We start from the raw sequence: 23,756 nt of genomic DNA on the forward strand, positions 1-23,756 counted from the left end.
ATATATATATATATATATATATATATATATATATATGAAATTCGTACCCGAGATTAAACAAATTTACAAGTTATCGCATTATCATAAACTAGAAATTTAATGTTGAGGTATGTTTAAGGTAAAACGTGATTGTCGGTGGAAAGAAAAAAAATGTTCCGTTTGAGAATTGCACGTGGGAAGTAAAATAATAGTTTTACACGTGGGAAGTAAAATAATGTTCAAGAATAACTAGAAGGATAGACAACCATAACTAAAACTAAGATTTTCACACGTGGGAAGTAAAATAATAGTTTTTTTTTTTTTTTTTAAAAAAAAGGAATTAAGAGACTAAAATGGCACCTCCCCTTTATTTATGGTAAATTTCTTGAGCCATATTGCGTGTAGGGTGTGTAGGGTGTGTAGGGTGTGTAGGGTGTATGGTGTAGGGGTAAAATGGGGAAAATGGAAGAAAGAAAATAGACCCGGTCGAGTGGCGGCCAGTGTTGAGATTGCAGAACAAGTCCTTGCAAAAAAAAAAAAAAAAAAAAAANGTTAATGGTTTCTCCCTGAACGACACCGTTTAGAGCTCCAACGTTGGTTCTATATATACTGAACTAGTTAAACCGCACTTTGAACCCACTCACCTTCCTCATACCTTCCCCTGTCTTCTCAACTGCAGTAAACAAGCCGTTCATTTTACAAAAAACAAACCCTCCAAATGGCCGCCGCCGTCACTGCTCCTCGCTTGATCCCGAAACGTGGCGCAGTTCTCCGCCGTGTTCTTAAAAAGCTCTTCTTCTTCTGCATCTGCTCCGCCGCCAATCCGAAAGCTCCTCCACCACCTCCACCACCGCCGCCTCCGCCGCAATTCTCCTCCTCTTCCCGCGTTTTTCCTCGAAATTAGAAATTTTAAAACGAAGTGCCACAAACAAATCTCCGTCTCTGCGTTGGATTTTGAAGCGGATTGACGAGAATTGAGAAAGGAGATGAGGTTGTTGTTCTCTTGGCGCTTCTCTGTTTCTTAAATTCATCCTAATTTCATAATTTTTCAATTCACATTATTTACTTCTTTTGTTGTAAACTAGAAAAAAAAAATAATAATAAAAAAATTAAGAAAATTATTTGAATTTATCTACATGTCGCCTTCACATTATTACAAATTTAGTCCTTTTTTCCCTTTTAATTCAAATCCTTAATCTTTATTTAATTTTTATATATCAGTTCTTATATTCATTTTCACATATATATATATATATTGACAATTTTAAAATGTAAAAGTGTTCTTTTTAGAATAAATTTCAAAGTAAAAAATGAAACTTTATAAAATTTAACTTAAACTCACTCCTATGTTCGATGATGTTTGAACCATTCAAACTTTATTTGCAATTAACTCTATTACTTCCGGTCAACAAAGTCCAAGAGATTCCCCTCTTCATTTTAACAAACCCCATTACCATTTTAATATATATTATTTTTATATCTTTTTAAGATAAAGTCAAAGTAAACTAAGTCATTCTTGTACTCATAGCAGTAAAAGATCTTATTGTTCAAGTCTTGAAATTAGTACTTTAAGTAACTATACATCTACAAAATCATTTTCACCTATGTAAATTTTAAAAAAAAAAACTAATATATCTAAGTTCATAACACACTTAAATTTAAATTTAAGACTGAGTCGTATATAATTAGTGAAACATTAATTTTCTCAATTAATAAATTTATAAATAGTTATTAAATATTTCATTCTACATGTAATAATTACCCAGTAAATTATATATCATTAGGATGTGACATTAAGAGTTATTCATATACAATTTTTTGAATATATTGTTCAAAATTACATCACTGCCTTCGATTTTTTATATAATGAATAATAAAAAATGGCAATTAAAATAATCAAATAATTAATTACAAATACCCTTTAAACTATTACACAGATTGTCATAATATATTCTTCAAAATAAACTAATAATTTTGAAAAGTTTATACTATTAAATTGCAATAAAATTTAACTAACATAAATCCCAATAAAAAGTTTGAAGGTAGTCCTACGTTTATACGTGGAATCACCCATCAAACCTTATTGAGTTGATTTTTGGGCCAGTAAAGCCCATATTTGTAAGTCAAGGCTAAACGCACTCATTGTTGGGTTGGGCCCAAGTAACAAGGCCTTATCCAACGTCATTCATAACCTTTTTTTTTTTTTTTTTTTTTTTTTACGATTAAAATTTTCAACCTTACAAAAATAAAAAATAAATAAAGCAAAAGAAGCCGACATTCTCTCACGCATATCTAGGATTTCCTTTATTTTTGTAAATATATTTTATTTCTTTTTTTGGCTGCTGATTTAAAATAATGAAAGAAAAGAAATGAAATTAATGGTTGGCATGTGACACAACAGAATCCGGTTTTCAAATATATAACAATCATGAGACTGATAGAAATGTTTGGAATTCAAATTATTGGTTGATTTAGATTATATATATATATATATATATTTAAAATTTAAAATTTAATTTTTAAAAAGATTAAAAATATATCAACGTTGGTAAACGAGATAAAAAAAATGGGATTAAAATTCTTATTTAAGTTGAAAAATAGAGTTAAATTATATATAATTATTATTGTATTTTATTTGAAATTAAAAGTTAATTTATGTTTCCAAAGGGAGGTGGAGAATTTGAATTGGATGCATCAATTTAATGTTTATATCTAAGTCTCAACGTTGGTGGTTGTTATTGTTACGAGATATCATAGTTTTATGTATCTCTGTTAAGGATATTTAGTAATAAATTATAGTTATATTTGATATTTTATTATAACGCAAATATTAGATATTTGCCTTATTATCATAGGTATCTTTCCATTTATTGTTATTTCCATTTATTACTATTTCCATATCCTTGTAATTCATTTGATTATAAATAAGATAACTTTTTCACACCATTTAAGTGTGGTGGATTAATCAAACATTCACAATCTCCAACTTGATGCAATTAGGTTAGGTCAAGTCAAAGTGAAGGAATTTGCAGCAACTTGATAGAGTGGAGAAGAGGGGAAGGGCCCACGTGTTGGATATTGTCTCCAATACAATTGTTTTATATATATATATATATATATATATATATATATATATATAAAACAGAATTTAATTTGATAATCATAGTCTTGTTATTGTGCAATTATATAATGGGCAGTGGGTCACGAGTTTCATGCATAGTTATTATATGTGAAATTGCTCCATTCCCATATACCATTTGTAATGAGACAATACAAGTCTACCACTAATCGACATTGTTCGTTTGAGCTCGTTATATATGATTTTAAAACACATCTAACCAACCGAAGACACTTTTTCTTTATGAGATTCCGAATGACCAAAAAGTCTGTTCATTAACTAACCTCTCTCTTCTTTCTCTCTGTACAATTCAACCAAAAGTAATGATGTTCAATCCATTCTCAACCCTTTGTTCTGATTATGGTGATGCTCCCTCTCCTTCCTTGAGTATGGATTTTCGTCAATGTCACCACAGCTTTGCCGGACAGACCCCGTCCCTCCGCCGTTACGTACGGCCGACACGCAAAATCCCCCACCGGGTGTCGGACCGCCCGTGTCGGAGGCATTAACATCTTCTTGTTTATGTCGTTTAAGGTTATATCCCCTTCTACTCCTCCTGGCTTCACTAATGCAAATGGATACACCACCTTCCTCTTCTTCCTTTCACTTCCACTCCCTGCTCAATTTCAACAATACCCCCAAATTAAGTTAAAAACACCCTAACCAAGCAAAAGTTCGAAAGGAAAAGACCAAAGACCTGCGGAGAAAATGGAATCTTTATGACCGGAGAGCTCTGGATGAACTGGATGTTTACAGGAGGACGAAGAAGAGGAATTTGGAGTGGAAAACGGTTCCATGTCCGGCGGCGTTTTGAAGACTCTGCTTTTGGGCGAAGTGCTTATTCCTTCCTCTGTTTTCAACCGATGAATACCAAAACCCCAATTCAGTTCCAATTCAATTGTTTAATTATAAATTGAATTATTTAAAAAAAAAAAAAGAAAAATCCACCTGTAAAATTATTCATATCATCAATTTTGTTGTTGTTCCAATCGAAACTCTCAAGGGCATCTCCACCCCATGTGCAAAATGAACTCCAGTACCTCTGTGGGAATTCGAATTCAAGAAGATGATGACCCAAACGCCGTCGTTTGGAATTGTAGTCAACCAACGCATCTTCCAAATATCCGGTGGAAATCGCCGGCATGAAAGATGAGTCCAGGGCGGCGGCGGCGGCGGCGGCATCCATTACTGCAATACCCAAGGGCGAGGAATTGAAGAGAGATAGAGAGTGAAGTTCACTACCACCACTCATTTTGTAATTACTAAAACTGATTTGGGTTTTTAAAAAATGGGTCTTTATAAATTATTCAAAAGAAGTGGTCGGTCAACGGCAAGAAAGAAGAAAAAAAGTGAGGATGGTTCTTCAAATTTGAAACGAATATCTGTGGGAGACTAAATAATTGCAAATGTGATGATTTTATGTTTGGTTTGTTCGCGTGTAAAAGTAATTTAAAGCCTCGTTCAAATTTCAACTTTTCTTTTTCCACTTCTCATGAACACTCCTATTTGTTTCGACCTATTACGTATTGTCATCAATCTCAACGTTTTAAAACGTGTCTACTAATATGAGATATCAGACGTTCAAAGACAAAACTTACCCGACCCAATAATACAAAAATAAAAAAACATAGGTTTAATTAATGAACATACTTAGAATGCTATAAATGAGGAAGCACCGAAGTATGAAGGTTGATGCCTGTGTTTTTTTTTTTTGAGTGGGGCCCATGGTGTGGTGTGGTGACATGTGTGTGGGGTCCACGAGGGTGGGAATGGAGGAAGAAGATTTTCCATTTGGATGTTTGTTTGTGGGACCCAATATTATTTATTTAATTTATATTTTATTTTGGGTTTTGATTTATTGGTGATGATGATGATGATGGGGGAGTTTGAACGGTGGAGAATAATTTGTGTTCATTTGAGGACAAAAAAGGAGCATTGTATTTCGGGAGAACATTGATTGATTGATTGAATGAATGATGCAGAATCAGACGGCAGAGGAGGCATGGGATTTGTGGTGTTTTGTGCCCTTATGGATCAATCACACGGTGGGGAGAGTGCGTAATCTCATAATGGGCTTTCTAATGGGCTTTCTAATGGGCTTTCTGGGCTGGGCCACAACCTCCAAAATTCAAAATTCAAAAAATAATAATAACATATTTTATTTTTGAGAAAAAGGACTCCAATCACAAGGTTTTTGAATACCCAGGCCCATGTACAGCTGGAATAATAATTTCTTAAACAATAAATAAATAAATAATTCGCATCATTTACGCTAATAATTTCATTTCAAACTTCTTATCACTCCCAAAATAATAATAATAATAATAATAATAATTTTTTTTTTTTTTGCGATTTTCTCAAAAATGATTATCCTAATTAAAAAATTTCGGGACGAGAAATTATGGGATAATAATGACTTTTTAAATATTCCACAATAATATGACATTGTCATTTTGATCTAACAAACGTATAATTTTGGTCACATTCTCAACATTCACGAGATGAATATATATTATTTAAAAAAAAAAAGACAAGTAAAAACATGGAACTAAAATAATAATTATCGAAAATTTGTTGATTCAACTCGATGATTACTAAAACTGTTATTTTGCATTACCAATCATATTTTTTAAAAGAATAATTATGATGTTGTCTTTTTAACTTTTATTTAAGTTCAATTTACTTAATGAGTGATTTAAAAATTACAAAAGAGAGTAATTTACTAACTAAATTATTTTTAGTTGAAGATATAACATTTTAATAGGTAAATTATGTTCAATAATGTATCAATTAAATTTTTATTAAAAATTGTTTTTTTTTTTTTTAATTTGAATTTGATTTTTACTCATTTTAAAAATGTTTTTTTTATCTCTTTTTTCTACCTAATTTGGATGATTTGATTGGAACTCACTCTAAATATTTAAATATTTAGTATAACATAGATAAGTATGATTTTTTTAAAATAATTTAAAAGAAAATATAATTGAATGGTAAATCCCAATATTCCAACCAATTTGAAATTTTAGGTTAGATTAAACAATTTTGTTATATTACACATGGTTGGAGAGGAGAACGTTCTAAGTTAGAAATTCAGCTCAAAAATCCAAGAGAAAACTCGATAGAGAAAACTCAAAGAGAATAATATCTTCTAGGGGTGAGATTGAATTGTTACAAATAGTAACCAGAGACATTTGAGCTCGGGTGGATTGTGAGATCGCACATTAATTGAAGAGGGAAACCTGTTACAGACACGTTTTAAAAACTTTTAGAAGAAGTCTGAAAATACTCGAAAAGAAGACAATATATAATATGTGCTAAGGTAAAAATTTAAATTATAAATTTCATCGATCCAACTCAATCCACAACTCAATCCAATCCAACCCATTTTAATGGAAGAGGGTGGGGTACATGGGCCTTGACATGGTTGAGTTTGGGTTGAGTACATGGATGGGCTAGCATATGCAGGGAGTGAGAATAAGAAATAAGAAAGTTATGTTGTTATACTTGGTGCTTCAAAGTTGTAACTGTTGATGATTTAATACCCATCAAACCTGCGGTGCACCCATGTTCTTATTTGGTGGAAGACTGTCTAGCTCTCCCAGAACCTTCACGATGTCCTGCACAAGACGCCCCGCAAGGGTGCGAGAGAAATCTTCTCTAATCACCACACGAAGAACTGACACATGCTTGGCCCCCTCTGGCATTTGATACGCCGGCAACATCCACCCGAACCGTCGTAACATTTCTGACACCTCGAATTCGTCGTGGCGAGTTCTGTCTTTGAGACTGAACGCCACCACGGGGACTCCAATGTCCTTCGATGCTATGCTGAATCTCCCTGTGTTCTCCAGCCCTTCCTTCAACACCATTGCATTGTCGTGACAATTTTGCATCACATTGCGGTATCCCTATGAATTATATATACCCATTACGATAATGTTATGGCTACATATATCGAAAATATTAGCATGAAATTCTCTATTTATAATTATTAAATAAATTATTAAAGGAATGGAGAGAACAATAAAATACTAAGGATAAATTGTCAAATATGATACTTATGTAAACTTTAAATATGATACCTATGGTAAATCGTAATGGAAGCCTAAATACAGATTTAGACGAATGTTAAGTTTGGATCTGAAAGATTCAAAGAAAGGTCGTTAGAGGATAGAAGAGAACCAACAACAATAAGATGTTGAGAAACAACAATGACTTGAGATGTAAGATAGAGACTTCAGAATTAGGACGATGACTCTATTATGAAAAAAATGGAAAGAGAGAGAGGGATGGACATGGTGGCAGAGCAAGAGAGGAAGAACATGGCAGAAACTGAGCAAGAATGCTGACTCTGGGATGTTATTTTAGACGAAGAAAGAAAAGGGGTAGAGACGAGTGCTTTTGTGGACTGGTTTGCCACCAAGCAAATGAGCATGAATTAAAATATCTTGAGCATATTTTAACTGACTAATAAAGAGACAATCAGGAGTGAATGAATGAATGATAGATCTAGAGATAGCGATTCTGTTCACAGCACCACCATTATCAGGAGTGGAGGTCGACGATGGAGCAGAAGGCGGAGTCGGTGGAGAAGTAGTCGGCGCCATAACAGGTGGTGAAGTTCCAATGGACAAAGAGGGAGCCACCCCAGAGCAAGGGCGAAGAGACCAGTGCGGCCACCGAATTCTGAAGATAAATCTTTGCAGAAGATCGATATGGGGTTGTCGAGATTCTGTATATTTCCGATGAGAACGCTGATGAGGATCCTGAGATGAGAGGTTAAGGTTTATGGGAGAAGGGTCATTAGGAAGAAAATGAATTAGACTAAGTTGGGGAAGGGGAAAGTGATTGTGTCGGAGAAAGTGAGGTTGAAAACAAAGAATCAGTGTTGCTGAGATATATGTATCAATAAAATGTGGAATAGGGTACCTATGTTAAAATCCAAGCAAGACTTGCCTCAAAACCCGAGCGGATTAGTTGGTAATATTGAGCTATGATTTGGCTAGACCCTGAAAAATTGATCATCATTCACATATTAGTTGGTGCTCTTCACCAAAGGAAGCCGGAAGTCCCATTCCAGCTCTGGATACAAAAACGGCGCTATGAACCCACCGCTGGCCGCATCCACATGAATCGCCGTATCCCATCCATTTTCCTTATTCTTCTTCATCAACAAATCGTTCAGCAGCTTCACATCCTCGAATTCACCATTATAAGTGGACCCCAAATGGCTGCAACGCAGATGGTGTTCTCATCCACCATCTCAACCGCCTCAACAGGGTCCATCACGTAATACCCTTCTCTCACCTTCACTTCCTTCAACTCCACTTCAAAGTACCTACCAAATTTCTCCCAGCACACTTGGACATTGGCACCCGTCACAAGATTAGGCTTGTCATAAGGCTTCCCTTCACCCTTCCGCTTGCTCTGCCACTTCCTCTTGAAGGCAAGCCCTGCCAGCATGATGGTCTCTGACGACCCCACCGTCCCAGCTCCCACCGCTACATCGGAAGCTCCCAATGGAGCGTTGAATAAATGGGCGATCATGTTGATGCACCGGTGGCGACAGGGTACTCGTCCATGTTGACGTAGTTTTTATTGATTGAGTCCATGATGAGCTTGTCGCATTCGGGCTCCATCCATGTGGTGACGAAGGATGCCAAATTGAGGCGTGGGTTGCCGTCCAGCATGAGCTCGTCGTTGATGATCTGAAAGGCGGCCTCCTTGGACATGGAGTTTTGGGGGATGGTGAACCGAGGAGAAGAGTCCCGGACATAGCGGGAGGCGAATGTGGAATGTATAGAAACATCAGATTCAGAGAATGCTTTGGACATCACCATTTTGGGTATCGATTTCAAACACAAAACTTGGGGTTTTGGTTTGCAATTGGTGGAGAAGATGAAAACAGAGGACGATATTTATAGTACAAAAAATGTGGAACATCGAGTTAATTTATAAAATTATGTATTGGTTTTAATTTCTGTTCTAGGCTCATATCACACCATTTTAAATCTCAAATTTCATTCAAAATTTAATAAATTTATAAAAAAAAGATTTATTGAAGAAGAACTTAATCCATTGTTGTTTTTAAAACGGATTATTTTTTATCAAATAAAATGAAAATAGATTACTCGAATAAGCTAAGTTTGAGATTATAAGAAATTGAAAATTCTGACTTCAAAAGGTCTCCCAGATTGACCTCCCCACAACCGAGGATTGCTGACCTACACCTGCAAGCCTTCCAGTTTTCTTGGAGCATGTTGCTTTGGATTCTAATTATAAAAAAAAAAAATATTGAAGACCGTTTGGAGTAAGCCTCACGTTAGCTAATTTATGGAGTAATACTTTTTGGTTATCTCCTTTTTTAGCCGAACTACAAATTTGTGTTTTTTTTATGGAATGTCATTTCAAGTATGACTCTCATCTACTTTCTTATGTCAGGATATCAATCTAATTATAAATATTCCTTTTTAGGTAGTCTACGAGCGGCTGCTCAAACAATAAGTTATGAAATATCATTAACTCTATCTGTATTATCAATATCTCTATAAGTGATTCGAGACAAACTTCTCCTTTTTTTAAAAAAAATGGGTGATGAATAGATATATTCATTATTCAAATTAATAAACTAAATCAGATAGTTATATGAGTGAAAGAAATAAATAAAAATTAACACTGAGTCTCATTTTCTACGATGAGTTTATAAGTAAAGAATATATCTCTATTAGTACGAGATCTCTTAGAAAGGTCCAAAGCAAAGTCACGAAAACTTTTTATTCGTTTCATTAGGAAGTGTCTTCTCGAGATTTGTGGGATCTGGTTTGTTTCTTTAGGAAGGAAGGTGGAAGAACAGGAAAGGGAGACATAATATTAATAATAATAAAAAAAAATATTATTTTGATCTAAATTGTCTATTTAATAAGTGTTTTATTTTTATTTTAAACCGAATTTTAAAAACAAATATATGTATATATATAAATGTTTATATTTAAAATTTTGTTTTGCATAAATAATTGAGAGACAATGGATAGGGTTGTTAAAAAGACATAAAAATGCAAGGTAAATATTATAAGTTAAATTTAAACAGGTAAATATTCCTTACCACAAGTAAAGGGAAGATCTGAATAATAACAATTCAAAAGTAAAACCAAGAAAAAAAAATATTTTTATTATTTTTTCTAAAATAATTAACCGAATTAGATTCGCCGAGTCCTAATTTAAGATTCCTTTATGCTCTGCCCGTCTGCCCGCATCTTTTTCTTTACCTTTTGAACTAATATCATCTTTTAAATAATGAAAAATATCAACGTGATCCAAATTCAAATTAAATAATTGATATCTATTTTTTTATATTAAATCTTTAAATCTTTATATTTTATTTAATTTATTTATTTCTATGAAGTATGATTTTGAGGGATGTCATCAACTTTTATAATTAAATAAACAAATCATTCTTTTATCGATATAATTTAATTATGCATTCCATTTCCTTTAGTATAATAGAGAGTATATATATGAACTAAGATTACATCATCTAGATGAGAGTGATCATAAGGATAGAATGGTTAAGAAAAATTTAAAAGAATGGAACGTTATACACATAGTCTCAGATACATCCATATACACCATGTTATTAATTGATATAATTCAAAATTTATGGTATAAAAGAAACTCTACACGGGAGTGTTGAAATATTAATATAATTAAATTTAAAGTTGTAGTCCGTTTAAGCTTTTGGGTTCAATGGTCGTTGTCGTTCCGAGATTGGGTATAAACCAAAAGAAAAATGGTTACAATAAAAGGAAGAACAATGCCCAAATTCAGTAAACATTTTAAATGAATCTTCTAATCCTAAATCCTAAATCCTAAACCCTAAACCCTAAACGTGGAACAGACCAAGTGGTTTGAAAAAACTATATAATTAACAACATCAGAATAAGAATGAACTCAAATGCTTATGAATTCAAATTTTGACCTAAGAAATGTTTTTTTTTAATCAAATTTGAGTTTTCCCTTTTGGACTTCTCTTTGTCCGGCTTGGTGTGTCAATGAGGGCGCTGAGCTCCAAAGAGAGGTGAACACTGAACAGTGTGCCAATAAGGATGCTGGTCTCGAAAAGGGTGGATACTGAGCGATGAGCCCCGAAGGAGAATGAATTGTGAGATTTCACATTAGTTGGAGAGGGGAAGTCCGAAAGGAAAAGTTAAATTTTATTAGTGAATGAAATTAAATGAGTTAAATGTTAGGTTATGGAAACAACTGTTTTTTTTATAGTTTAGTCAACGCGTGTATACATAGTAAAACTATATGTATAGTAAATGACATACAAAGTAAATTGTTATAAAAATAGTCAGTAAAAAACTATCTTATATGGTAAACTATATAGTAGATGGTTATATCTCGTAAAACTATATATAGTAAGCTTAACCATATATATATATATCTGCTCAGACATAATAGCTTTGAAAATGTACTTTCTATATTCCCTATATTCTCTCATATTTGTAGTCATCATACAAAATCTTTAGCCAATATTCTCCTTGCATTTTCTCTATCCTATTTTTTGTATTCATTTAGATGTGTGTGTTGTTGTGCGATCCTAACAATTGGTATCAGAGCCTCGACGAAATTCTTCACGATCTATGAAGATGGAAAGCTTAAAGATTGGAATTGAGAAGTTCGATGGATCTGATTTCGGTTTCTGGAAAATATAGATTGAAGATTATCTGTACTAGAAAGATCTTCACGAACCCCTGTTGGGGGTGAAGCCAAATACCATGACCATAGAATAGTGGAAGCTCAAGGATCGACAAGTGTTAGGGTTGATCTGGTTGACGCTATCCAGAAACGTGGTGTTCAACATCATCAAGGAGAAGACAATGTCAGATCTGTTGAAGGCGCTGTTGAATATGTACGAAAAATCGTCGGCAATGAACAAGGTGTATTTGATGCGGAGATTGTTCAATCTACAAATGTCTGAAGGTGGATCTATTGCTAATCATATAAATGAATTCAATATGATCGTAAGTCAACTGAATTTGGTGGAAATTAATTTCGCGGATGAAATTAAAGCATTGATTTTGATGTCATTTTTACCCGAATCGTGGGATACTATTGTTGTCTCAATCAGCAGTTCCCGAGGATCTGATAAACTGAAGTTTTGATGAAATTTGAGATGTAGTTCTCAACGAAAGTATTCGCAAACGAGAAATTGAAAATTCATCTAGTAGTGCTCTCAGTGTTGACCAATGGGTAATAAGTAAATCGAAGGGCCCAAACAAAGAGCGATCAAAATCAAAGAATTGAGAAAAATCTTCAAATAGACTAAACATGACGTGTTGGAATTGTGGAGAAAAATGTCACTCTCGGACAGATTGTACAAGACCAAAGAGGAAACAAAATCACAAATTTAGAGAGGATGATGATTCTATAAATTCGGCAGAAGACATTGAGGATGCTTTAATCTTAAGCGTGGAGAGTTCGATTGAATCCTGAATTTTGGATTCAGGTGCATCTTTTTATTCGTCTCCAAATAAAGAGTTGTTTCGGAATTTCAAGTCTGAAAATTTCGAGAAGGTGTATATTGCCAACAACAAAAATTTGGAGATTAAAGGAAAAAGGGATGTCTGCATAAAACCTCCGTCAGGAAATCACTGGACATTAAAAGATGTCAGATATATTCTTGATCTCAAGAAGAACCTGATCTCTCTTGGTCAGTTGAACAACACAGGTTATAAACAGAATTAGGAAAAAGTTTGTAGAAGATTATGAAGGGTGCTATGGTGGTAGCACGTAACATAAAATCTGGAACTTTATACACCACTACAGGGTGCATGACCATGGTTATTGTTGCTGAGAGTGCTTCAAATTCAAGTCTATAGCACAATAGACTTGGACATATGAGCGTGAAAGGAATGAAGAAGCTGGCTGCAAAAAGAGTTTTTGAAGGTCTGAAATTTGTAGATGTGGGTCGTTGTGAGAACTGCGTTATGAGCAAGCATAAACAAATTAGCTTCACAAGGACTGCCAGAGAAGTGAAAAAAGTGCGGTTGGAAATGGTCCATACAGATGTGGAGCAAGGTTCCAAAACTACGAAGCAAGTGGGAGTTATGGAAATGGTCCATACAGATGTGGAGCAAGGTTCCAAAACTACGAAGCAAGTGGGAGTTAGCTTGAGTTGCAGGGAAACTCACCTAGTGATGTTGTAGCAGATACTCATGAAACTCTTGAGAGTATTGCTGAGAAACCAGATGTGGAGCAAGGTTCCAAAACAGCGAAGTAAGTGGAAGTTGAGCTGAGCTGCAGGAAAACTCACCTAGTGATGTTCATGAAACTCCTAAAACTACTATTCTGAAACCAGATGTGGAGCAAGGTTCCAAGACAACGAAGCAAGTGGGAGTTGGGTTGAGTTCCGGAAAAAAAATCACCTAGTGATGTTGTAAATATTCAAGAAACTCCTGAGACGGTTGCAGAGGAGCCAGCGGTAGAGCAAGTGATACTTGAACCGGTATTGAGAAGATCATCCAATACTATTAGAGTATTAGATATGTAGGTATCATCATCATTACACTATCTGTTGCTAAAGAAAGAAATCAGAGCCCTTTGATGAGGCCCTACCATTGTAGGATACAATCAAGTGGGAGCAAGATAGGGATGTACATGGTCCGGGTTGGGAGATTTTTTTGGCCCAATCCCAAAAGTTCGAGTTGGTTGGATTGGTAACCCAACCTGACTCGAAAATATTCACAACCCAACCCAACCCAACCCTCTATTTTTGGGTTGGGTTCTCCGGTTGCTAACTTTTTTTTAAAGTTTTTAAATTTTTATTTATTTATTCATAATTCATAATTATTCAATATAATCTTAGATAAAAAAATATGAAAAGTTCATAAACAAATACAAATCAATATATAATTATTAAAAAATAATAATAATAAATTCATCGATAACCTTAAAAAAGAATTGTAACATCTCAACCTTATTTAATAAAAATTGGTTAGTCTCACCGTAAGGAAAATAATGAAATTAAAAAATAATAGAGAGGAATAGTTTAAATAAACTATAAAAGTGTAATTTTTTTTAAAAAAATGTAAGGGATGATTATAAAATTAAAAAATCATATAAATGATTAGTTTAAAGAAATTATATAATATAAAAAAATAAAAATATCTTCAAAATTATATTAAATAACCTATCAAAAATTATATATTTAAATTAAAAAAAAATTATAAAGTTAGTTTATTTCTATTGTCTGTATTTAACAATAGTATAAAATGAATAAATAGATATTTGTTAATTTATTTATCCTTCAAACATTATATATTTAAATTAAAATAAAATTTATAGAGTGTAATTTGTTAGTTATTAGTATCGTGTTTATTTCTTTTGTATAAGTGAATTTGTTTGTTAGTTATTAGTATCATTAGTTTATTTCTATTGTCAACTATTTGTTAATTTATTTACCAACAATATGTTTAAAAATAATATTAATTTATTTTTTTATAATATATTAAAGAAACTAAATAAAATACAAATAATGTGTGTAAAAATAATATGGAGTATTGAAATAATTTTTTATATTTAGAATATAATTTTATAATACATAAAAGAAATTAAATAAAATAATATAAATATAAATAAAATTTAAAATAAAAAAATAATAATAATAAAAAAAACAAACAAAATAATAAAAGGATATATAGGTCTTGAGTCGAACCCAAAAATGAAATATTTTAGTAAATCGATAGACCTTAAAATATAACAAAGTTCTCAATTTTATATATAAGTTTTATCGGTTTCGGGTCTAACTCGGTTTTTTATCCTATGAATCGAAAATCAAACCGAGTCACTTTGAGTCTAGAAAAAACAACCCAACTCAACCCCTATAATTCGGATTGGGTTGGTCCGGGTTGTCGAGTTAGATGTACACCCCTAGAGCAAGCCATAGATGATGAAATGTCTAAACTTAAAAAATGCGTTGTACTGAGGCTGAGTACGTGACAATAGTTGAAGCTGGAAAGGAGACAATATGAATGATTAACTACCTGGAAGAATTGGGTAAGAAGCAGCATGAAAAGATTTTTTTATAGAAATAGTCAAAGTGTCATACACAGTTGGTGAGAAACCCCATCTATCATTTAAAGATAAAACATGGAAGACGATACCATTTCACTTGCAGGTTAGTGGAAGAGGGTGATGTGCTTTGAAAAAATAGAAGGTGCAAAGAATCTAGGAAACATGTTAACAAAATGTGTTAATTTAGAAATATTGAGGTTGTGCAAGGCTTCCATTGGTATGGTACACTGAAGATGCTCGTGGTCACTTGAAAAAGAAATATTGATTGACTAGATCAAGTCTGTGAGAGAATTGTTAGGTTAGGAGTATGTTATAAATAAGCAAATGACATATAAAGTAAAGTGTCGTATATAGTAAATAGATGTATAGTAAAAAACTATATCCGGTAAAGCTATATAGATAGTATATATATATATATATATATATATATATATATATATATATATATATATATATATATATGTGGTAAAGCTATATATGGTAAGTTGTAAGAGTTTTGAAAACGTAATCTCTATCTCTTAAGAGTCTTCCATACAAAACCTTTAGCCAATATTTTCCTTGCATTTTCTCTACTATCCTGTTCTTTGTATTCAATCTCCATGGGTGCGTTGTTGTTCAATCCTAACTTCAAATTATTTGAATGATTTAGCTTAATTTGACTAAACACCCGTAAATAATATTTTTGTTTTAAATATTAGGATGAAAAATTAAGAGTTTAAACCGGTGATGTTTGTATAAAAATTCGTAAAAAAGTGAATTATAAATTGAGGGTGTTTGGTATTTATATTTAAAGCCGAGTAATTAATTATTTAGTTTTTATATTTAATTTAGATTAATTTATTTATAATTTCATCTTATCTATCATACGAAAAAAAATTAAGGAACCGGTAGAGGTTTAATTTGTCCAATTAAAAAAAAAAATCTACAACCTTATTTATTTACTTATTTTATTTTAGATAAACTTCATCGGTCATTTTTTATTATTATTCATTTTTTATATTCTCGAAAATGACAGTCGAGAATATATTAAAAAGTAGGAGAATAATTTGATGGACGATTTTGTAAAAATAATTTAAATATATATTTTAAACCAATATTTAGTAGTTATTATAGATAGATAAAATTTAAAGTTTGTATTGAAAAATGATAAAAAAACAAAAAATTATCAAAATGTCTCATTTTAGTTATCATAAAATTATGTATTATTCCAACAAATAGGCTAATATTATATTTTGTTATTAATTTTATATGTTATTGCAGTAAAATAAATCAGTTTATATTCATTTAAGATTTTTTAATAAAATATTTAATACTACATTCAATTTCAACTTGGTTTTTTTTTAATGAAAACAACGTGATTACTTATGGTGTATTTGGTGGAGTATATTTATAATATTATCAAAATAATTTTTTTTTCAAGGGGGAATAATATCAAATGTATATTTTGGTTCAAATAAATATATTTATGGTACTTTTTTTTTACTCTTTCAAATTAAAAATGGAAAATATTATATTTATAATAATTAAATGGATTCTAGAAGCTGTTTCAAATCCGAATCAAAAGCTAATTAAAGTTGTTTACTAAAGAATGTCACCAATCCAACAAAGGATCATATATCTTATATTCACTAAAATAACATTTTCATTTTTTTTTTGTTAATTAATATGAATAAATTAAATAGGAAGTTTTAATTTTATATAAAATTATTAAAAAATAGATCAATATATTTTTTATTAATAAATTACCTCTCTCAAAACTAAGTATAAATTACCTCTATTATTATTATTATTTTTTTTGATTCCATTGGTGGGTTAGATTGTTGGAGTTGTTTTTCTTTTAATTATTTTTAAAAAAATTAAATATATATTATATCGGTTATTTAAATATTATAAAACTCAAATATCAAATATTTACATGTTACAATACATCACTAATATCGGTTACAAATGTCAAATATTCTTTTATCTTCGTACAAATTTTAACCCAACTAACCTTTATGAGTCGAATAGGATAAGATAATCCAAATGAGTGGGATTATCACATGAGTAGCACCAAATTAGATAAGCTTATGGGAGAATAAATGGATAATAAAGCGGCAATAACACACGGATTTAGAAACAAAAGAATAAAAATAATTTAAAAAAAGTTTGGTCGGAACAAAACACAATTTTGTGATTGGACGATGGAATGAAGTAGAAATAGAACACGATGCACGCAAGTATTTTTCAATAATCAATTTCCCGACTTGTCTTTACCATAAATACCTTCCATATCCTTCTCTTCAATCCACTCACATCTAACCAAAACGCTTCAAATTTCCCTTAATTTTAACAATGGCGTCATCTAACCCTTGTTCAAATTCCCATGAGTCCGTACATTCATCACCATTTGCTTCTCGCTATGTTCAAAACCCAACCCCAAAATTTGTAATGCCTGAAAACTCCATGTCCAAGGAGGCAGCAGCTCAGATCATCAACGACGAGCTCATGCTAGATGGCAACCCACGTCTCAATTTGGCATCCTTCGTCACCACATGGATGGAGCCCGAATGCGACAAGCTCATCATGGACTCAATCAATAAAAACTACGTCAATATGGACGAGTACCCTGTTACCACCGAGATTCAAAATCGGTGTATCAACATGATCGCCCATTTATTCAACGCTCCATTGGGAGATTCCGATGTGGCCGTGGGAGCTGGGACAGTGGGGTCGTCAGAAGCCATCATGTTGGCAGGGCTTGCCTTCAAGAGGAAGTGGCAGAGCAAGCGGAAGGCGGAAGGGAAGGCTTTTGATAAGCCTAATCTTGTGACGGGTGCTAATTTCCACGTTTGTTGGGAGAAATTTTGTAGGTATTTTGAAGTGGAGTTAAGGGAAGTGAAAGTTAGAGAAGGGTATTATGTTATGGACCCTTTTGAGGCTGTTGAGATGGTGGATGAGAACACTATTTGTGTTGCTTCAATTTTTGGTTCCACTTATAATGGGGAATTTGAAGATGTGAAGGTGTTGAATGATTTGCTGATGAAGAAGAATAAGGAAAGTGGATGGGATACGCCTATTCATGTGGATGCGGCCAGCGGTGGGTTCATAGCGCCGTTTTTGTATCCAGAGCTGGAATGGGACTTCCGGCTTCCTTTGGTGAAGAGTATCAATGTGAGTGGGCACAAGTATGGGCTTGTCTACGCTGGGATCGGGTGGGTCATTTGGAGAACTCGACAAGACTTGCCTCAACAACTCATTTTTCATATTGATTATCTTGGAGCTGATCAGTCTACCTTCACTCTTAACTTCTCCAAAGGTAAAACTCCTCCACTTTTTTCGGTTTCAATAGTACCCGTGATTGAATTATTCCCATATTTGAACGATTCATTTCCAGGGTCGAGCCAGGTGATTGCTCAATATTATCAATTAATCCGCCTCGGTTTTGAGGTAAGGTTTGGTTTTTGCACAAATTAGGTTAGAAATTACGACTCTCCACAATTGTATGATATTCTTTTTTATATAACTTAATCTTTCCAATTATTTATTTAGTTCCTTGTTTCTATTTAATATAATCGGTAGGAACAGTTGTTTGTTTTCACTCAACGTCTTTAGTAAAGACATTGTTTACTCTTTTGTTTTGCTTTGATCTCCCTTATACAATGAAAAAATTGAAGATTTATTTACGATAGGAAAAAATTCCATCTTTATCCATGGATCCCTTGTATTGATCCAATTCAATAAAAGTATGTTTCGTAATTTCATTATATACTTTTTATAATTTCGAACTGATTTTTTGGATACAAATCACGAGAATTTATATTTTTTTCTCGAATCTTTCGTCCAGACCAGAGGTAAAGGATTAAATTTTTTAAGAAAAAAGTTTTTGATGGGAATATTAATAATTTTGAAGTGTACCCTTAACTATTAAGTAAGGGATTAATAGAGTGATTGGCACTATATATATATATATAAAAATCCATGATCATTTCTTAAATTAGTCAGCTTTGTACACTACCATCTCTCTCTAAATAAGTCTATGGAGCCCTTGAACAATCTCCCCTTAATTGAGGCTCGACTCCGTTCTCTGGAGCCCTTGAACAAAGTCGAGGGTCCCAACTTCTTTGTTCCCTTTAATCGAGACTCGACTCCTTTTTCTGGAGCCCTCGAACAAAATACACCACTTGTTCGACACTTGAGTCACTTTTAACTACACTTTCAAAGGTCCAAACTTATTTGTTCGACATTTCAAGATTCTATTGACATGACTAAGTTAAGGATATGCGACTGATAGGAGGTACGACTCTTCACAATGGTATGATATTGTCCACTATGAAAATAACGTACCAATAGAGATGTATTTTTTATTTATAAATCCATTATCATTACCTAAATTAGCTAATCTCCCATTCTCTCCCAACCCTCCTCAACAAATTTTTATATAATATCTTATCCTTTGTGATGATGAACAAGGGATACCGCAAGGTGATGCAAAACTGTCGCGACAACGCCATGGCGTTGAAGGAAGGACTACAAAACACGGGGCGATTCACGATAGTGTCAAAGGACATCGGCGTGCCAGTGGTGGCGTTTTGCCTCAAAGACCGAAGTACCCACGACGAGTTTGAGGTGTCGGTGATGTTGCGGCGGTTCGGGTGGATTGTGCCGGCGTATCGAATGCCGAAAGATGCCAAGCATGTGTCGGTTCTTCGTGTTGTGGTTAGAGAAGATTTCTCTCGCGCCCTTGCAGAGCGGCTTTTGGTTGATATCATTAAGGTGTTGGCGGAGCTTGATACTCTTCCATCCAAAAATGCTGCGAAAGCCACCGCCTTAGCGAAGGACGAGGATGCAGCGAATGATAGCGCAGTGAAGAAGACGGCAGAGGAGACAGAAATGGAAATTGTGAATGCTTGGATCGACATGATAACAAAGGCTACCAAAATCACTTGTTGCTAATTTTTTTTCAAACATAAATAATTCTATCGGTCCCGTGACTATCTCATAAAAGTTGTAACACGTTGCTATTAAAAAGCAATGGCGAAATCGTACCGTGTATATGTTCAGAGAGGGAACTTACATATTTATATACATATCCTAGAATTTTAAGCTTCAAAGTCTCATCGTCGTTCAATTCTAGTATGCTCTATTCATTAATCGTACAAGCACAAGTACTACTTTTTAGCGCATAATTTTTTTTTGGCACTGAACACCGATTGATTGTCAAGGATCGATAATGACCGATAAGAGTATTTAAAATGGTGAAGTTCCTTAGAATTTCATCATCCCTTCTTCATCAAATCCATTGAATGGAGCACCATCACTAGAGAAGGGAACGAGTGAGAGCGAGGACACTGGCCCCAAAAGGGATGTATTGCGAAATCCCACATCAATTAGAGAGAGAAACAAGTGTCAGCGAGGATGCTGGGCTCTAAAGGAAGAGGATTATGAGATCGCACATTGATTGGAGAGGGAAACGAGTGTCAACGAAGATGCTGGGTTTCGAATGAGATAGAATATGAGATCACACATCGGTTGGAAATGGGAAAAGAGTATTTTTTTTTATAAGGGTATGGAAACTTTATCTCTTACCAGACTCGTTTTAAAACAATATTTTTTTATAAGGGAATGGAAACCTATCTCTTAACGGGTTTTAAAAACTGTGGGGAGAAGCCTAAATAGGATAATATCTACTAGTAGAGGGCTTGAGTTATTACAATATATGTACTAGAGTTGGTAACCACAAATTTGTGCTCTACATATTTATGGCTGGGTCTTCTTCCATGTATTTGATGTGGTCTATCAAGGTCATACTCTATACGATATGCGAGTCATTATTTACATGTATATGAAATGATCTATCAAGATCGTGTGACATGAACCCACATTGAGAGTCATTTCTTACATGTATACGATCTACTAGATTGCATTGTCTATGTGTTAGTTGAAATAATAAAAAAGCTCATCTAGTCTAACTAAGCTAAAAGTAAGACCCCTGTGTCTAAAATAAGATTATACTATCGGACAAAGTTAGAGAAAGACTCGATAATTTAATAACTTATCAAAATAGTTGTAATCTATCAAGAACAAAAGGTTTTAGTCTAAAACATATGAAATATGATTTCACGTTTATGATATGTATATGTTTGAGTTCATGCAAATGAAACTACCTATTAATTCATGTTATTTTTTTCTCGTAATACAATTTGTGACGGTGACGCATGTGAGATTATAGATCAGTGATAGAATTGTGTCGTTTTAACTTTTTTTAGTATTACGAGATATATTTAGTAAACTTTTATCTTTATTCATTAATTCATTCATTCCTTTTATTCAAATATGAAAGGACAAGTTGTCACATTTATGAATATTAAAATAATAAATTTCAATCACAAAATATTAGCAACATACTAAAAATATATGATTTTGAAAGAGTCCAGCTGTTGGGTCGGAATTAAAATGTTTTTTTTTTTTTTTTTTAATTTTTTATTCCAATTAAGATATCTTCACCTTATGCTCCAAACCAAAACAATATGCCGCAAAATTCAAATATATATCGTATAAGGTCAACCATGTCTTAAATAGGAAACTTTAGAATAAGGTCAACCATGGCTTAAAAAAAGAAACTTTAGAAATAAGATATTAAATAATATCAAAATTTTATATAAATAATAAAAAACAATTTTAACTAATTAAGTTTTAGTTTAATTTTCATTCATTAATATTATAAATATTATGCTTTAAAACTTAGATTTTTTCAAATATAATATGTTAACAATTTTTAAATAAAAAAAATATTTATATAAAATATTATGTCTTTTTTTTTTTTTTTTTTTTTTTTTTTTTTTGTAAAATATAAATTATTAATTATGAAGTTAATTAATTAGCTTACTATTATACTTTAATTTTTTAAATATTTTTTTTCAAAACCGAAAAAAAAATTCGAACAATTATCAAAATACTTATTTTTCTGGATGGGACATAGAGAGTTTATTTGATTTTTTATCGATTTAAAAATATATATTTAGAAAATAGGTTATGTTAAACCAATCCGTTTTTATTCATTTAGATTAGTTGTCAGGCACGACCCAATAGAAATGATTTTAATAACCTCTCTAAATAAGAAGGAGAACATGTCATGCGCTTACTATCCTTACTTTTCTACGTCGAAAATGTTGTCTCCGAATTGACTATAATAGAATCGATCGACTAAACAACCAATAAATAGTTGTTTGTTCTCACCAACCATTGAAACATTCACGGAAAGTAAAATCTCATCGTTAAACTATTTAATATTAAATTAAATTTGTCTGGGAATCGACGTTAACATTATTTTTTATTTTATTATTGTTGAAGGACATTAAGCATACCTTTATGATTATTACTATTATTTATTATATCGATAGGATAAGGTTGTATACTACGTTGGAAAAAAAAGAAATAAAAAGGTAAGATTATATTATATTATTAATTATCAATAGTTTTTTTTTTTTTTTTTTGTATTTTCTTTTTTAATTTGTTATGAATTTAACATGCAAAAACAGTTGATGGTGCTAATTAATTCTTTTTTATTATTATTTCTTTGACAAAATTATTTTCAAAATTGTTTCACAACAAATATTTTCAAATTACAACTTTTAAATTTTATATATATTTTAAGTTAAAAAATATGTCCCATAAGAATTTCACACTTTTTGAAGTTGACAACCTTTTAACTTTTAATGAATAAATTAGAGAATATATGTATTGACTATATATATTCACTAAATATTCTTAAAAAAGAATAAGATTAATTGCAAAAATTTAGGAAATAAATAACTAAAATGAAAATCCTTTTTAAAATTTCAAGAAAAAAAAAAGTATCATTTTCTTTTTAATTTTTCATTTTTGACTTATACGATAATATTTTTTTATTTGACTTTTTATTTTAATTTTTATAACGGCACAAATTAGAGATTCTCCACGTACAATTGGATTCTTAGTACAAAATTTATAAAGATGGATAATAGATTTCCGCATAAATTCTATTGAAAAAAAATATAAGACATCATACTAAATTCAATAATATTTAAATAAAAATATGACGACTCAAATTCAATATTACAATATATATATTTATTTACAAATAAATAAGTGTTATAAAATAAGTGATGTTAGTATTATATATCATCTAGAAAGTACCTCACCTAGAGAATTTCATAAGACGATGCTTGACCGGCCAACAAATGAAGGCCTTAAGAGAGTGTCCAGCAAGATTTCTATACCCCTGGGAAGCAGTGGTATGGATTCTATCTTGAGTTAGGCAAAAAATCAAACAGAGTTTTAAATGGTATGAGCAGTGTAGTGTGAAAACAAGACAACTTACTCACTTTCCGGCTATATATATTTAAAATGATCCAGACAAGACTAAGATTTAGGAGGAACTGGAATGAAGTATATAATTCATGTCCAACTCTTTTAATTAATGAACAAAAATTACATTTAATTAATGAAAAAAATTCCTCTCCACTCCTGGGATTCTTAATTCTAATTGGGCAGAACGACATCTCAAATGATCCATGGTTTTTCATTTTAAAATTTTCATTTCTTATATGATTGTTTGACTCAT

General features: G+C 32.2%; 2 protein-coding genes and 1 pseudogene across 2 annotated transcripts; 1 reads left to right on the forward strand and 2 right to left on the reverse strand.

Moving 5' to 3' along the window:
* Positions 1 to 3,350: 3,350 nt before the first annotated feature.
* LOC111488886 lies at positions 3,351 to 4,438 on the reverse strand. The gene is made up of 3 exons (XM_023136816.1): positions 4,046 to 4,438; positions 3,866 to 3,947; positions 3,351 to 3,718 (listed from the first exon to the last, which is right to left on the reverse strand). Exons 1-3 carry the CDS (start codon positions 4,347 to 4,349, stop codon positions 3,439 to 3,441), a joined length of 666 nt encoding a protein of 221 aa, XP_022992584.1. The 5' UTR covers positions 4,350 to 4,438; the 3' UTR covers positions 3,351 to 3,438.
* A 2,758-nt stretch (positions 4,439 to 7,196) lies between these two features.
* On the reverse strand, positions 7,197 to 8,958 carry LOC111488885 (annotated as a pseudogene).
* Positions 8,959 to 17,429: 8,471 nt separating this feature from the next.
* LOC111488884 (glutamate decarboxylase 4-like) lies at positions 17,430 to 20,265 on the forward strand. Its single transcript, XM_023136815.1, has 3 exons — positions 17,430 to 18,470; positions 18,549 to 18,601; positions 19,625 to 20,265. Exons 1-3 carry the CDS (start codon positions 17,507 to 17,509, stop codon positions 20,105 to 20,107), a joined length of 1,500 nt encoding a protein of 499 aa, XP_022992583.1. The 5' UTR covers positions 17,430 to 17,506; the 3' UTR covers positions 20,108 to 20,265.
* Positions 20,266 to 23,756: the final 3,491 nt, after the last annotated feature.

This window comes from Cucurbita maxima, unplaced genomic scaffold (genome assembly GCF_002738345.1).
Source record: "Cucurbita maxima cultivar Rimu unplaced genomic scaffold, Cmax_1.0 Cma_Scf00014, whole genome shotgun sequence".
Lineage (NCBI taxonomy): Eukaryota > Viridiplantae > Streptophyta > Magnoliopsida > Cucurbitales > Cucurbitaceae > Cucurbita > Cucurbita maxima.

Coding starts and splice junctions, on each gene's coding strand:
- LOC111488884 (XM_023136815.1), top strand. CDS start 17,507: ATGGCGTCATCTAACCCTTGTTCAAATTCCCATGAGTCCGTACATTCA. Junction 18,471..18,548: donor CACTCTTAACTTCTCCAAAG/GTAAAACTCCTC, acceptor ATTCATTTCCAG/GGTCGAGCCAGGTGATTGCT. Junction 18,602..19,624: donor TAATCCGCCTCGGTTTTGAG/GTAAGGTTTGGT, acceptor ATGATGAACAAG/GGATACCGCAAGGTGATGCA.
- LOC111488886 (XM_023136816.1), bottom strand. CDS start 4,349: ATGAGTGGTGGTAGTGAACTTCACTCTCTATCTCTCTTCAATTCCTCG. Junction 3,948..4,045: donor TGATATGAATAATTTTACAG/GTGGATTTTTCT, acceptor GGTTGAAAACAG/AGGAAGGAATAAGCACTTCG. Junction 3,719..3,865: donor TTTTCCACTCCAAATTCCTC/TTCTTCGTCCTC, acceptor TTGTTGAAATTG/AGCAGGGAGTGGAAGTGAAA.